This window comes from Paroedura picta, chromosome 8 (assembly GCF_049243985.1).
Source record: "Paroedura picta isolate Pp20150507F chromosome 8, Ppicta_v3.0, whole genome shotgun sequence".
Classification (NCBI taxonomy): domain Eukaryota; kingdom Metazoa; phylum Chordata; class Lepidosauria; order Squamata; family Gekkonidae; genus Paroedura; species Paroedura picta.
Window position 1 is genome coordinate 49,105,062 of NC_135376.1, and position 15,602 is coordinate 49,120,663.

At 40.4% G+C, this 15,602-nt stretch overlaps 1 protein-coding gene across 5 annotated transcripts in view; it reads right to left on the minus strand.

Moving 5' to 3' along the window:
• The window catches only part of LOC143843502 (VPS10 domain-containing receptor SorCS1-like), a 507,191-nt gene that overhangs the window by 325,790 nt on the left and 165,799 nt on the right, over positions 1-15,602 (minus strand). For all 5 annotated transcript variants that reach the window (XM_077349667.1, XM_077349668.1, XM_077349665.1 and 2 more), the window contains exon 2: positions 10,533-10,600. In XM_077349667.1, coding sequence (XP_077205782.1) covers positions 10,533-10,600 — 68 coding nt within the window. The remainder of the gene's footprint in view (positions 1-10,532; positions 10,601-15,602) is intronic.

A 15,602-nucleotide genomic window follows, 5' to 3' on the forward strand; every position in this document is an offset into this window, starting at 1 on the left:
CCTGGGCTTGCCACAGCACTATTAAAGTAGATCTGCCCAAGAAGTAATATCAGGACTATCTCAGTCTCACCTGCCTCACAGGGTGTCTGTTGAGAGGAGAGGAAAGGGAAGGCAATTGTAAGCAGTTTTGAAACTCCTGGTAGAGAAAAGTGGCATATTAAAACCAACTCTTCTTCTTCTATATGAGGCTGCTAGGAAAATGCCACTCCAACATTGTGGTGCCCACAGCTATCATAATTTGGGTCCCTATAAATGGGATGGCTTATTTACCTATTTCTAGCATTGTTAATTTTCCTTTGTAGATCTGGAATTCAACATTTTTGCTTGTAAGTAGGAACCATATTGATTTAATATGGTATACTGTATCTATACTATATCTAAAAGTAGAATTGTAAATAGAAATTCCTGCACACAGTCCAGGAAAAAAAAATATTGTTGCGTCCTATACAGAGAAATATGCACTTCTTTGTTTTCCTTTAATGCAAGGCAGAAGGAAGACCAAAGACCCAACAGAAAAGGAGCTAAGACCAATGTTCATAGTTCTAGCGATTTTTTTCTACTCATGTTTAAGATTATATCCTATTGTTTACAATGGTCAGGGCTGACCACAGGGCAATTTAAAACAACATTTAAAATTCTAAAATAATTTGATGAAAACAAATATGACTAAAGCAGAACCAGGAAGGAAGGAAGGACAAAAATTGTTAATGTGGGTATGCCAAACAAAATAATAGCCTTCACCCATGGACGGGAGACACTCATAGACCCATTATGCTTGGCAGCTGCTACGCCAGGTGGCCACTGTACCATTGTAGCAGGGCAGGATGCCCCACTGTTCCCCGTGTATGCACAGGGGTGGGGCTCCCCGGCGTACATGGATGCCCAGGTGTAGCGTGCATACATGCGCTGTGTGCCAGGGTCTATGTAATGGACTATAGTTTTTTTAAAACCTTAAAAGTACTGTACAGACAACAAAAAGACTGTTATGGGCTATTTCTTAACAGAAGTGATAGACTGCTCCATGCAATCTGATTGATTAGCAGAACTGGGCAGAGAAGGCTTGAGAACTGCATGCTGATGAGACAGTCAATCAGATTTCTGCCTTTATTGAGTTGAGTCTGAATTAAGCCTTGACTGAAAGTAGACAGAGAATTAGAGAAAGTTGACAAGGACACTTGGATAGTTAGGTGAAGACTTCCATTCAGGTCTGAAAAGGGAGCAGATCTATTACAGAGATAATATTTTTTTTCCTATTCATTTTCTTCTCTGTGTTAAAACAAATATTTTGTTAACTTTGAATTTCAAAATGCCTCAAGTGCCATTTAGGTGGTTTGTTAAGGGGTTCTCCAATCCGTCCCTCAGGTCACTGGGCTGTACCAATAGCCAAATTATCAAACTGTGACAAGGTGGGATTGCCAGAGTTCTTCAGCAATGAATTATTCAGTCAGTAAAGCAAAAGAAAAATGGAGGGAAAACATAGCCTCAGCCTATTCTGCACAAAGGTGATAGTTTGGGATCACTGCGAGGCAATGGAGCCAGGGCATGTTGCCCCTGCTTTTCCCGCTCCCACACAGGAAAGAGTTTAGGAGGACATACCTTGTCCACCATGGATTTGTGCATCCAAGCAGCTCTGAGGTCCTGCACAGCACCATGGAGCCAGCTGGGGAATTTTTTGACCCTTCTGGGACACCATAAGACAGAGGAAGAGATGTCTTTGGCCAGCCCGACTCTTCCCTACTAGACAAAGGCCCTGATGGTGCCCGCAAGGAAGGGAATGTGGAAGAATGTGCCAACATCATCTGGAAGCAGGCATTAGCCCCACAAGAGACAAGCGCAGTGAGGGAGTGGATGTGGCTGTAACTGTAGAGGTACTTGTAGAAAGTTGCATCTGGGACTAGGACACTGCTTAGATTTTGCTGAGCACATTGCTTTAGCTTAGCACTTTGCTTTAGCAGTAAAGGTGGCAGCAGCGGTTTCACCCAGAAATGAATGGCTTCACCCTTTTACTTTTCAATTAGGCTTCCTTCTATTTATTTTTCTTGTGAAGTTTTTGGAGATATAGAAAAAGAAGGACTGGGTCAAGGTGTTATGCTAAAGAATAAGAATATAAAAATGATTCATGTTTCATTTCTGCTCTCATGCACTTTAAAAAAAAATGCAAACATTATTTTAAATAACAGAGCCTGAGGTATAAAACAGTTATTTTTCAAGAGAATGATCTGCTGAAATACAAAGAATACAATCAAATAAAGAAAAATTCTTATTGAGTTATATAAAACAGGTTTTTTTGCCTTCAAGCCATATGCTGAATAATATCAGAGAATCTACACAGAGAATTGCCCAATTCCCATTACTAAATGCATTTGCATTAAATATGCACATTCTCTGATCTTTCAGGCTCACGGATAAAAGTCTGATAAACAGATATCACCACCTAAATTTGTATTTCAATTTAGTTTCAAAAAACAAAGCTAACTGCTGAATATTCAGTTTCATATACCCAGTCTAAGTATCAACTATAACAGCTTCAATAAGAATTCAAACACAGTAAATAAATTTCAACCCTAGTTTTATGACTTTTGTTAATCTTTGATTCAAGATTGATTAAATTCAGCATTATAAATATAGGAGAGAGGTTTTAGATTGTTATAGAAGAATTTGCCCCTAGATTTTAAAGACTTGGGAAGTGTTGCGGATTACTTAATGTGAGTCTGAAGCTTAACCAAATTTCTCAAATCCTCCCATAAACACTAAATGTTTCTAAAAATGAATACATACAACTTCCTGTAAGTGTTAAAGAGTGAAAATTGTCCCCATGTGTCCAGGCAATGTATCCTCAGGGGGTTATTTGAACAGTCATCTGCAGGCCTCCCAACAGTATCGTAGCTACAGTGTTCTTTTAGGCCATGTCACAATTGTCTCTCTCACTGGGGAATGTGGCTTAGGGCCAAACAAGGTGTGATGGCTCTTCAAAAGTTGTGAGGAAAGAAAATAAGATCACCTGTTGCTAACATGCCAGGGCTTTTGGATCCACATGAGAGTTTTTACATGGCTACATTATCCTCTAAATTGGTGGTGGTGAGCACAAGTTGGTCCTGTGACTGTTGTCCCATCTAGTTTGCCCTTATGTTCCTTCCTCTGCTATGTTCCTTGTGTGCATAGGGTAGGCCTGTGTCTGAGTTTAGGATAGCTGCCTAAGCCCCCAATTAAGAAGCATGCAGAGAATGAGTCATAGAAGCCAAGTTGCATCATAACCCTAAAGGAGAACAGAAACGTGAAGAAAATATTACAGTGTTTTATCCCTGGGCAAGTCGGTCAACTCCTAGATTCATCAGGTCCTTAGGAAATGCTGAATTCTTCAACCCTAATTATATGGAATGCTGTCCTTTTTGACACAATTGTTAAAGGTAGAAGAGCCAAGTTCTCTTTTCACCTTAACAACTTCACAGGATCTACAGTTGCTTGAAAGAGTCACTTAAACTGGGGATGGCAGGGATTGAACCTGGAACCTTCTGCATATCAACACATGCTCTACCACTGAGCACAGCCCCACCCACAATTCCATTCACTGCTTGACTGATGGATTTTTAAAAGGGGCCATTTAATACATTTAAGTCTTTGGAGGTTAGACTTGATGACCTAGGAGGTACCATTCAACTCTACTATTCTATGATTCCAGGAATACTTTTGAATCCATTTTCCACAAACTGCAGGTTAGAACATACACACACATACTCACACACATGTACTCATAGACCCCTTCCCCACACTTCCCCTCCCCTCTCCCTCTTGCTTCCCTGACCCCCTGCCTGGTCCTTCCCTCTCCCTCCCTTTTATACATACACACATAAACAGACTCCTCCCCCCCACGTTCCCCTTCCCTCTCCCTCCTTCCATCTTGCTTCCCCAACTTCCTCCCAAGTCCCTCTCTCTCCTTCCCTCCCTCCCTCCTTCTCAGACACACACATACGGAGACTCCTTCACCCCCACTCCCTCTCCCACCTTACCTATTGCAGCAGGAGAGCTTCCCTCTTCTGCAGAGTCCTTTGGGCCTCTGCCAGCTTCCCCACAGCCTCTGTTGACACTGCCACCATCTGGGCCACCGGTGCTGGCGGCACACCACTGCCTCATCCCCCATCAGCGGCATCATGGCCACTGCTTCTGTCCCCTCTGGCAACCACCTCCCGGCCTCTTCTGGCACATTCCCTGTGGTGGGACTATGGATATCACACCCATACCCATTTCTGTCCTGGGGGCATCCCAGATGTGTTTCACATCAATAATTCCGTTATGACAAACTACACGTAATGTTCTCATACACAGAGAAATCAAAAGATTCTGACGCTCATATTGATTTTTGCATTTTTATTTTTTTCCCCCAGAGCTGGATGAAAACAAAAAAGAGTTAATTTTTATGCCCCTCTTTACACTTCTCGAAGGAATCTCACAGTGGCTTACAATCAACTTCCCTTCCTCACCCCACAACAGACACCTACCAATAGAGGTAGGTGAGGCTGAGATAGCTCTAAGAGAAACTGCTCTGTGAGAACAGTTTCTGACAGCACTGTGACTAGCCCAAGGCCATGCCCCTGGCTGAATGTGGAGGAGTGAGGAATCAAATGTGGGGTGACAGAAAAGAAGCCTCCACTCTAGAACCACTGCACGAAGCTGATTTGTTCAAGACTGAAAAATGGCTCAAAATCAGCCGAAGATCAGCTCAAATTCTAGAAATGTGCTCTGAAGCTCAGCGGTACAATCATTTCCTAAGAGGAAAAAACTAAAATAACAAAAGGTCATTTTAATCCAGTATGTCTGAATGTTTCAATATCCATCATGCATAATGAACAACTTTGAACACAACCCAGTGGGAACAGAACATTCCGTTTCATTGAGGCTTGAACACGAACTTCTCCTGATGGGCCAAGCCCTTGCTCCTTTTCACCAAATCATGAAGCACTCTCCCAAATTGAACTGTTTTGGAATAACAACAGTACTGTTAGAAAAGTGTATATGTAACCAACATTTTATGTTGAAGTGAGTTGTATATTCTTGTACAACATTGGCTATATCTCATTATTCAAAGTTTTATCAGTTTAAATGACCAGCTACATGTGGGAACCGCCATCACTGAAAAACAATGTGGCTGAATTGATAGGAATTAATATTCTCTGTCTGTGTTTGGTCTGTGATAGCTGTTTTGCGCAGACGAGTCATTGCTTGCATTGTTGGCATTAAGTAAAGAATATTTATGTGTGAACTCAATCTTTGAGGGAAAGTGTACAGGTGAATTTTAGACAGAAGATGTTCACCCTTTAAAGAGGGAGATAGATAGGGTCAAATATGATGCTACGCTTTCACAGCAGTGCCTATTCCTTTCGAAAACACATCACAGGTTGGCATTCAAAGCCTTGAAGGATAAGGTTAATAACAGTCTTTTAATGTTTGTCTCTGCATAGCACCAGTCACCTTAAAAATGTACAGATGATTCTCTCTTCCTCTTTCCCGCTCCATGCTACTACTGACAATTCCCCACAGATAGGGTATCTTTTATTCTGACATTTTATTTATCTTAAACTTAAGCTTATCTTTCTTTAGTAGCGGAAACCACTGTTTTCTCCTGAGTCTCAAAGCTTAATCCCCTTTGTGATCTGGGGAGTATTAAAGAGACCACTGAAACTTGAAACAAAAAAAAAATAAATACATTCAACTTGACTAATTGTTTTGTATCACAATTTTTTCTTATGCTTCCGTCCTTCAGTGGGGAAAAAGAAAGCTTTCTTAAAACAGAAATATCAAGAACACAAGAAAGGTAAGTCTCTAGGGCATCAGTGTAATTAATGCCAAACAAGCCCACAGTGAATTCTCAATAGCTTGTTTCAAAGGAGGACCTTTGAGGACTGACTCATTTCACTACGAAAGAACAATGACCCTTTACTTACATTCCTGGAGTTAGAGGACAGAAATCAGGTGTATATATTTATATTAATTTTTAATATAGCACACAGAATACAGAAGTGAATAGATTTCAGCTGAATATTACAAGAAACATTCTAAATGATGGAACTAACTACTGCAGGGAGGTATTATTTCATGATACTGAAGGTCTTCAAGCAGAAGTTGGACAGCGTTGGATGTCATGCACTGAGAAGCTGTACTTGAAAGCCTATAAGGTACCTTCTACTTTGTTATATTAGTATGCACATGCATTCATCAGCATATCTTTTACTCTCCAGTTACAAAGGACCTATGGACAGTTTGTCTAAATCTTCACCATCCCACAAAGCACAGGGGAAGAAAAACTACCACAGAAGAGTTGATGAGTTTGGCATTTAGGCAAAGAATCCAGGCTCCTTGTGAAGTCCTACATGAGTTACTGAGACACTGCAAATACTGAATGTAAGATTTAAGGATAATCAACAGATTATCCTGGAGTTGAGAGCAGGAAATCCAGAGGGTTTTTCCAATTCCAGCTTGAAGCCTACTGAGAGCTTCCTGTAAAGTAAAGTGTATACTAGGATTCACCTACCTGGAGGAAGTCATCTCTCCTTTAAAAGTTATTTGGTCTGGCATGGTAGTGAAGGAAGGATCTATAGAACTGAGGTGTTTTAAGAGTGTTATTCAATATCTGAGGGTGTTGATTTTAAAAAGCTTCCTCATCATTCATGGAACTCGCTGGAAGAATAATTATTTTGATGTTACATTCCATGATGATCCTCTCAGAGGAAGCTCTTGGTGTTCTTGGACCTATCTTCTGATACAAGAATACCTACTCAGAATTTTGTACCATAACATTAAGAAGATGGAAGATGGACAGATGAAGCCATACCACCATAGAGCAACACCCACATGCTCAAATACTGAATGCAGATTGATTAGCATTTCCTTCAAGATATATACATATATGGAAGATAATGCTGTCATTATGAGCATAGCAATATTCTGCTCCCACATACTCTCACATAAGTATGGAAATTTTCTATCACAAAACAGGAAGATCCTACCCTATGTGGAGTTTTGGATGATGCCCCTAAGATTTAATGGGCTTAAGTGTACCTCATTATATCATAAATTGTGATTTTATACCTTCTTAACAGCTCCAGGGGTTGAGCATTTATGATAAAACCCAGTTATATCTTTAAGGCTTGTGTTGGGTTTGCAAGTAAAAAGCAGAATTGATGTTCAGAAGGTGCATATTACAAGGGAAAATGCACATAATTGGCATCCACCCACATGTTTGACTCATTTAAACTTTCTTGTATATTTGAAGCCTGTTGAAAAGCTCCCATGTGGATTGGAGAGCATCTAAAGGAAACTGATGTGATTCTTTCAACCCATGAATAACTTAATCATACAATTTAAAACTTGAGAACCCATTCTAAGATCATAATTCTCACAGTACAAGTAAGAGACCACAGTGAAATAGATGAATTACTTAATTCTAGTTGCAAATCATACATGAATTAGATTATGGATATTATACATTCTTTTATTATTTATGTAAATTTTCAATCTATGATGCCTTGGAAACCTTGAACTAAGAAGGGGTTTTTTTGGTGGGTTTTAACTTTTGTATTAAATAAGTAGACTATAGCTCTTTTCAGCCTTGAGGATCAGGAAACCATTCATCAATAAATAAGATCAAAACACTCATAGGCAGGATAATATCCTTCTTCATTCATTGACATAAGACCTGTAAGAGCTTAGAACATCAAAGAGTTGTAGAATGTTACTCTTTTCATTTTATTTTCATGTGTCTGATTTTTTAATGTCCATGTACTAAGATCTAAACTAATGTTATACAGCAAACAGGAACTGCAGCCAGCAGCGTACTGTCAAGCACTCTTGAGAATTGTCCTTATGTCACTTTCTTTCTTCTGTCATAGGGAACTTTTCAACATATTTACAAGTAAACCAAGAAAAAACTTTGCAGAACAGAGATCAGCCATTGGTACAAAGATTCACTATGCCACCTCTCATATTCTGTATATCAGACCAAGTAGAAAATGGGTATTGCATGCCTTTGCTATCTTTTCATCAATACGAGAACAATTGTTCTTCACACATCTAGGTCCCAAAATACCTCTTCTATCGGTGGATATCTAAATCCACAGGAAGGGAAACACACATATCCCAAACAGGCTATTCTGCAAACTTGGGTAACACCCCACAAAAAAAAAATCAAAGAAAAATCGGAGGGGATAACCTCAACAGGCCCACATGGAGCAGCTGGGTGATCCACTGAGAGCCAGCTTGGTGTAGTGGTTAGGAACACGGACTTCTAATCTGAGGAGCCAGGTTTGGTTCCCTATTCCCCCATATGCAGTTTACAGGGTGACCTTGGGCTCGCCACAGCACTGATAAAGCTGTTCTGACATAGCAGTAATATCAGGGCTCTCTCAGCCTCACCTCACCACAGGGTGTCTGTTGTGGGGAGAGGAAAGGGAAGGCGACTTTGAGCCGCTTTGAGACTCCTTTTGGTAGATAAAAGCAGCATATAAAACCAACTCTTCTAAAGAGACAGAAAGCTTGGGCTCACTCAGACCATTGCCACACAAGGAATTTGACTCAGCTCAGTGCTCATCTAGTTGCAGGGCTAATTCCTGCTTCCTGATGTCAGCACCAATCCAGTGTGGTCTCAGGGCTGGGGCAGCTCAAGCCCTCAGTTGCTCCACAGCAAGGAAACACAAGAAAATCAGTGTTTCCTTTTTTAGTGCAGGATAGAACAGGGCACAAGTCAGGCCTATGCTGTGTGGTTGGAAAAACTAAAAATAATGGAATTCCCAGGACTCAACAAGGATATTGCTTTCTTATCTCACTAACCTTGTTCAACTCTTATATCCACAATCCTTACAATTCCCTTATTTATTTTATTATATTTATATATCGCCTCTCCAGAAGCTCAGGGTGGTTTGCATAAAACGTACAAGAAACAATCCATAACATATAAATAACCATAACATTAATACTACTAACTGATAATTGTAACAGTGGTAACAGTACAAACAGGTCCAGGAGCAGAATTCCTTGATGGATATCTGGGAGGGAGGGAGCAGGGGCCCTGTAGATCTTGGTTATGCCTGGTCTCAACCAAATGTCTGGTAGAAAAGCTCCATTTTGCAGGCCCTGAAGAACTGTTTTAGCTCTGTGAGGGCCCTGATCTCCTCTGGGAGCTCATTCCACCAGGTGAGGGCTAGCACAGAAAATGCTCTGGCCCTGGTTGAGGCCAGGCAGGCTTCTTTATGGCCAAGGATCATTAGCTGGTTGGTGTTGGTAGAGCATAGAGCTCTTTGGGGGGCATAGGCAGGAAGGCGGTCCCTCAGGTTCACTGGGCCCTGACCGCATATGTCCTTGAAGGTAATTACTAGAAGCTTTAGCCTGATCTGGAATTCAACTGGCAACCACTGAAGTTGGTGAAGAATGGGCCAGATGTGGGACCTCCATGGTGTTGTTGTGAGTATCCTGGCTGCTGCGTTTTGAACCAGCTGTAGTTTCCGGGTCAAGGCTAAGGGCAGGCCTGCATAGAGCAAGTTACAGAAATCCAGTCTAGGTCAATGAGACTGTTATGTGAAGTAAGTATGTAATGCTATTTAGAATTTGTTCTCAGGATAGGATAACATACTCAGAACGACTTGTCATTTGTGGGGATTCCTCCATGTTTGGGTGGAAATGGATGGGGCTAACAAGAAACTGCTTTTAATTACTTCTTTTCACAACTGGGAAAGTGTCTTCCATTAATCAGTAACTTGACATTTTTATTGTCCCAATGTTTTTGTTCATGACAACTGAACCCATAGGACTGTTTGGCTTTTCTAGAAAATAATTATCATACTGCATATTTGGACTTATGATGCTGTTTACTAATTTGCTACTGATTTACTTTCTCTTTATGCCTGTTCTCTTATGATCCCTGTTCCATTGTCTTCAATGCTAGATGTTACAGCACAGATGGTAAATTTCTTCTAACCATAGGCAGAGAGAAACTACGGTAGTTTTCTCTTCTCTATAAATGATCTGAGACTACCTGATGCTGTCACACCACTGAAGCTAAGGATGCGTGTACTTAATGGGAGTCTGGCCAGGAACTGACTGGAAGCTTCACGTAAGCCCTGACTGGAAACTTCACGTAAGCCCTGCAAGCTTTTTTATGTAATATATATGTGATATATGTTAAATACTGAAATAATGAGGCAAAGTGAAATTCTTACTGCTGTGCTTCTTATGGAAGTATATTAGTAGTATCTGGAAAAAGTTAGGTATGAATTTACCATTTTCACACTCTGATGGAAAACAGATTACAGCAAATCTGAATGAGAGCTATTCAAATTAAGACACATCCATACACTATAGAGGCAATATACAACATTTTTTTGAAAAGTGCCACTAACCTTACACATGAGGAACACAGGGAGAGCAGCAGCTTAGCTGCAAACCTTCCAGCAGAAAGACAATCCAATTACATTGAATGAAAGGACTGTACCAGAGTGTCCAGGTTTAAGTAAGTTAGTAATTATTAGCTCAATTTATCTACGCACCTCCACAGCGAGCTTTCCGTGATACTCCCCAGGTTGTAGTCGTACAGCTTTGTCAGAATTAAAATCACCTGCAGGCACAAGAAGAAAATCACGGTTAGTCTCTAACAATTAGAATCTCATAGAACAGATATGACCCAAGGGAAGGCTTAGGCAGCAGCTAATGGGTGCTTAACATAATTAAATGAATTGCTCAACCATTTGCTTAAACTGATATGGGAAGTGTCCACAGAGACCATTCAGAGAAATCAGGATTTTCCCTGCCAGCACAGGCTGTTCTATGTAGCATATTCTCCCAGGAGAAACCAAGTGGGGGAGAGCATTTGCTTTACAAGACAAAAGCAAAAGGAAGGGGCATAAGTGCAAAACTGCTGGAAAGAATCATAGGATTGTTTCTGGGCCTTCTCTGGGATTTCACAGGGAAAAGGCTTGCTTAAAAGGCTGAGGTGCCAAGTCCTTTTTCCCCACATTTTGGCATCTCTAGAAACAACTACTTGATCATTACCATTACCAGATAGATAGAAAGCTCTGGCTAGACATCAGTCCTTTGTATAGACATAAATATCAATCTCTATTGGTAAGCCTACAGAGTATCTAGAGCAGAATTTCAGAGGTCAAATATTTATTTTCAGATCTTTTCTCCTATTTTTCTCATTTAAAATGTCTCATAGAAGAGTCAAATATCCCAGATCAAGTTTTAGAATGGAGCTGAATAGTGCGATTTCTTGTGAAAGTGTACCACTGACTGGTAAATGGCCAAAGTATGGAGGTTATGGAAGATGCCCTCAGTGACAGTGTGGCATTACTTCTGGGGAAAATCCAGAAGTAACATCACACCTTTCTAAGCATTACTGAAAACTCTATGATAAAACCACAGATTTGTCTAATGATTCCTACAGAGGACTGACATCACTTCCAGGTTTTTCCCAGAAGTGACATCACAAATGGCTATCCCCCAATTATTTCCCCACCCATACCAGCTGCAAGAGTGGCAGCATAAAACAGGAGCTGTGGACAAGTCATCTCCCATCTCTGTGGAAAACTGGCTTTTAAAATCTAGACTGGGAAACTCAAGGCAGAGGTAAGCTTGCCAACCCTGGGTTGTTAAATTCTTGGATAACTGGGTGTGGAACCTTGGGGAGAGCAGTGTTTGAGGTAAAATGCCATTTGGAGTCCACCCTCCAAAACAGCCATTTTCTCCAAGTGAACTGATATCTGTAGTCTGGAGTTCTCAGGAGATCTCCAGGCCTCACCTAGAGGCTTGCAACTTTGTCCCCTCCTCAAACACTGCCTTCCCTATTTCCTGTTCCAAATTGCCAGGATTTTTCCAACTTGGTCTTGGTGGCCCTAATTATGATGGGCCTTGTACCCTCTCACAAATGGGACAATGGCAGCCCTTAGAGAACAGAACATAGCTTGCAGAGAAGTTTGGGGGTTTTCACACTCCAGTACAGAACAAGAAAGATGTTGCACCTGAAAGGATAGAAAGTGTTACATTATCTATTTGTTGGAAGTTTGCTAAAATGTTTTGTAGGTTCACAGGTTCAGTTGCTGACAATGCTCTTAATTCCTGCTACAGATGGATGTGAGACCTGGCGCACTGCTACCTTGACTTCATTAGTTTACTGCTCTCTTGTATCAGAAGAACAACTACCAGAAATACTTTGTGTGCATGCCCCTCCCCCATTTTCATAGTAGGGGATTTATTGGCCTATTCAGAGAGCAGAGCAGCAACATAATTCTGTATCTTCAACAAACAGCCACTCTGCTGCCACTGATAAGAGTTCCTGGGAGGGTGGTGATAGAAATTCAGCACTTACCAAACCTTAATTGGTACATGTCTCTATAAAGTAAATATACCTGCTGTGGAAATGCCACCTGACAGGCTGGTAGGCAGCCTGATACCTAGCACCAGTTTGGGTTCTCTTCTCAGAATGGAAATTTTTTACAAAGGATGGGAACCATCAACTTATTTGACCTGAGTTTGAAAACAGAGAAACAAATCAAGTAGGAGTCTTCCACTGCCATTAGTGGTTAATGTCTATGAGAGGCCGCAACATGGTTTTTCCCTGTGATTTGGTCCACGTTTGAGTCATTTGTTTTTGGCTGCCATTGTGCCAACAAGCCCCATAGCAACATGTATTTGATCGTTGCTATTTGTAACCTACAATTTACTTGCTGCTCTTTTACTATTTTTAAGATGAATTCAACCCTAGCAGGCATCTTTTGGCAGGATTAGGTATTTGGGGCTTTTATGTTATTGGTAATGGTAATGTGTTAATTATTTTATGTAACCCTCCTTTGGTCAAGAAAAAAGGGAGGGTATGAATATTTAAATTATTAAGCAAATAAATATCTTCCCTATAATAATAGTTTTAAAGAATCTGAAATCTGGTCAGGATTATCATTGTCAAAATCATCCATCTGGTTAAAATGTTTATTGTCAAAATTGACATCGGAAGTGTTAAAAGGAGAGCAATGTGACCTTTGAGAATTTGTCTTTTCCCCCTTTAATACATTAGCAACATCGGGTTCAATTTGCAAAATTGAGTGAGTTAAATGTCCAGTTCCCTTTCCTCACAATCACCATCTACTGGAAAGAACTATCAGGTAACCCTTTACCTCCCTCTGTAGAGCAATGCTCTACAGCATTGTCCCCCCATGCTGTAACCTCTCTTTTCCAATTACCTTTTCTCAAACACAAAGAACATGTTTTTGATGCCAAGGCAAACGTAGAAAGGAGGGAGCAAATTGCATGTTTGTGTTGAGAGGCTCCAGCTTTGTATGCATTGTTTTAAAACTCTATGCAAACCTATCTTCTTTAATATTTATTCTATCCTCTATTTTTGTTTTCCAGTCTTTGTTGTTTAACCTATAAAAGGTTAGTTTACATTTAATATTCTATTCTCCCCCACCCTTTCCCTGGATTGTCACTAGCTGGATCTGAAGGCCCGAAAGAACAAAGATGTGCATTTTATGCTGTTCTAAATGTCACCACATGGGCTGTGAAGGAATGCTGCACTGAAAGGGAGGGGGGGTGTATTGCTCTTTGTTCTCGTCTTGTTTGCCTCTTTCCAACCAGAGTCATTTAACCAATTAATACAAACAAATAAAAGAATGATATTAGGGCAGAGAGCACCCCAACAAAGGAGGTTTAAATCCAGTTTCACACAGCAAGTTTTCTTTTATATATTAAGGTAATAAAAGATTCAAATATTTTCCAGGGCTTTTCCACAACTGCCAAACTGGCTGTTTCAAAGGACACTGGGACACCTATATGGAAATACAATATGGCTGAATCCAGCTTTGCAAGTAGATGGACAGGGAGCCATCAAACTTCAATCATAATTTCTTTAGTTTTCTTTTAAAGATTTTGAAATCCCTTGATGAAGCACTGTCTAGCTAAATGTGTTGGGAATCATTAAAGAAATTACAGTCAAAGATTGAAGACTCCTTTTCTATTTGGAGAGGGGCATTGCCAGAATTATCAGTTTGGTAAGTTTGTGTAACAGGTGTAACAAACAGGACTGGGAGTGTTTTAGTCTGTGATATTCTGTTTTAACATTATTTCTAATTACTTACTGTGGTCTCAATACTCTATGAATTGTCTAGGCATTTAAAAACTTAAATAATTTCATTAACTGTTAAAAAGTGTGAAGTTTTCTTTATATATCTCCACACTTATACAAACCCGTTTCATCCCAAAAGTCTCAGTAAAAGTCACGCCCCTCCCCCCAAATATATATCTATGTATCTATATAGATCTATAGATCAATAGAAGCATCTAAGATGAGAATGTCAGCCCCTTGGAGACTTAATTGGAGATAAAGTCTTATATGCCTCATATAATATGTATAAGCTACTTCAGGTCATGTAATTCCAAATTAATATCAAGATTTCTGCCCAACAGGATACTGGAAGGAACAGTGCAGATGTTGGTACAGTAATGCAACATGCTCGAAATGAACCAATCCGTTTAAAGGAGTTCTGTAAGGCTCTACACATGACATTTTCAATCAGACTTTTGCATTAGACTTAGCATAGATATTTGCTGGGATTTATTCTGAGGCAAAAATGTTTGCATACTCTCATCTGATCAAAAAGAGCCACCACAGGCTCTGTGACTGATCTATGTAATCATAATGTGATCTATGACTGCCTTAACTATAAACTTGTTTGCACATCCATGATCAACTTGATATTCTACTGGTTGCTCAAGTATAAAGAAAGCATCTGTCAAAATGATTATTTGCACAAGTCTCCAGAGTCAGATCAATTAATTTTGTCCCACTGGAGGTACAGAAGAATGCAAATTTCTGCCTCTGAAAAGTAATAGTTTATCTACAACTTTGATGTCATTTTCAATTCCACATCAAATCAAACATATGTCCTACTGCACAAGTTATAAGACCAGTTCATATATATATATATATATACACACACACACACACACCCAGTATATATACCCAGCTTGCTGGGGGGTAAACGGTAATGACTGGGGAAGGCACTGGCAAACCACCCCATATTGAGTCTGCCATGAAAACGCTAGAGGGCGTCACCCCAAGGGTCAGACACTCCGGAGAGCCACTGTCAGTCTGAGTAGATAATAGTCACAGTGATGGACCAAGGGCCTGATTCAATATAGGGCAATTTCATGTATTCATGTGCACTGAAGATCTTATAGATTTGGAATCAGTTTAATACATTAATAGAGCCAGGTCTATCAACATAGTCTAGCTTCCCATTTTGGGAATGTATGTTGATCATTGTGGTACCAGTTATCTTCTATAAGACATACATAGTCAGATTATGAACAGGGCGGAAAGGCCGGGCTGGCAGCAGCTTGGCAGTGGGGCTAATCCCTACTTACACATGACTTTGCTGCCATCCCAGCCCCCGCCTGCTGTAGGGCCTCTGATGACCTGCAGCAAGGGAACACTGAGAAATCAGTGTTCCTTTTTCTGCCACGGCTGTCATCAGAGGCTAGGCCGGGGTAAGCCTATGCACACAGGCCAGGGAGGAACCAAATATGCCCGTGGGAATGACTGGGGCTTTGTGATGTGTTTTGCAAGA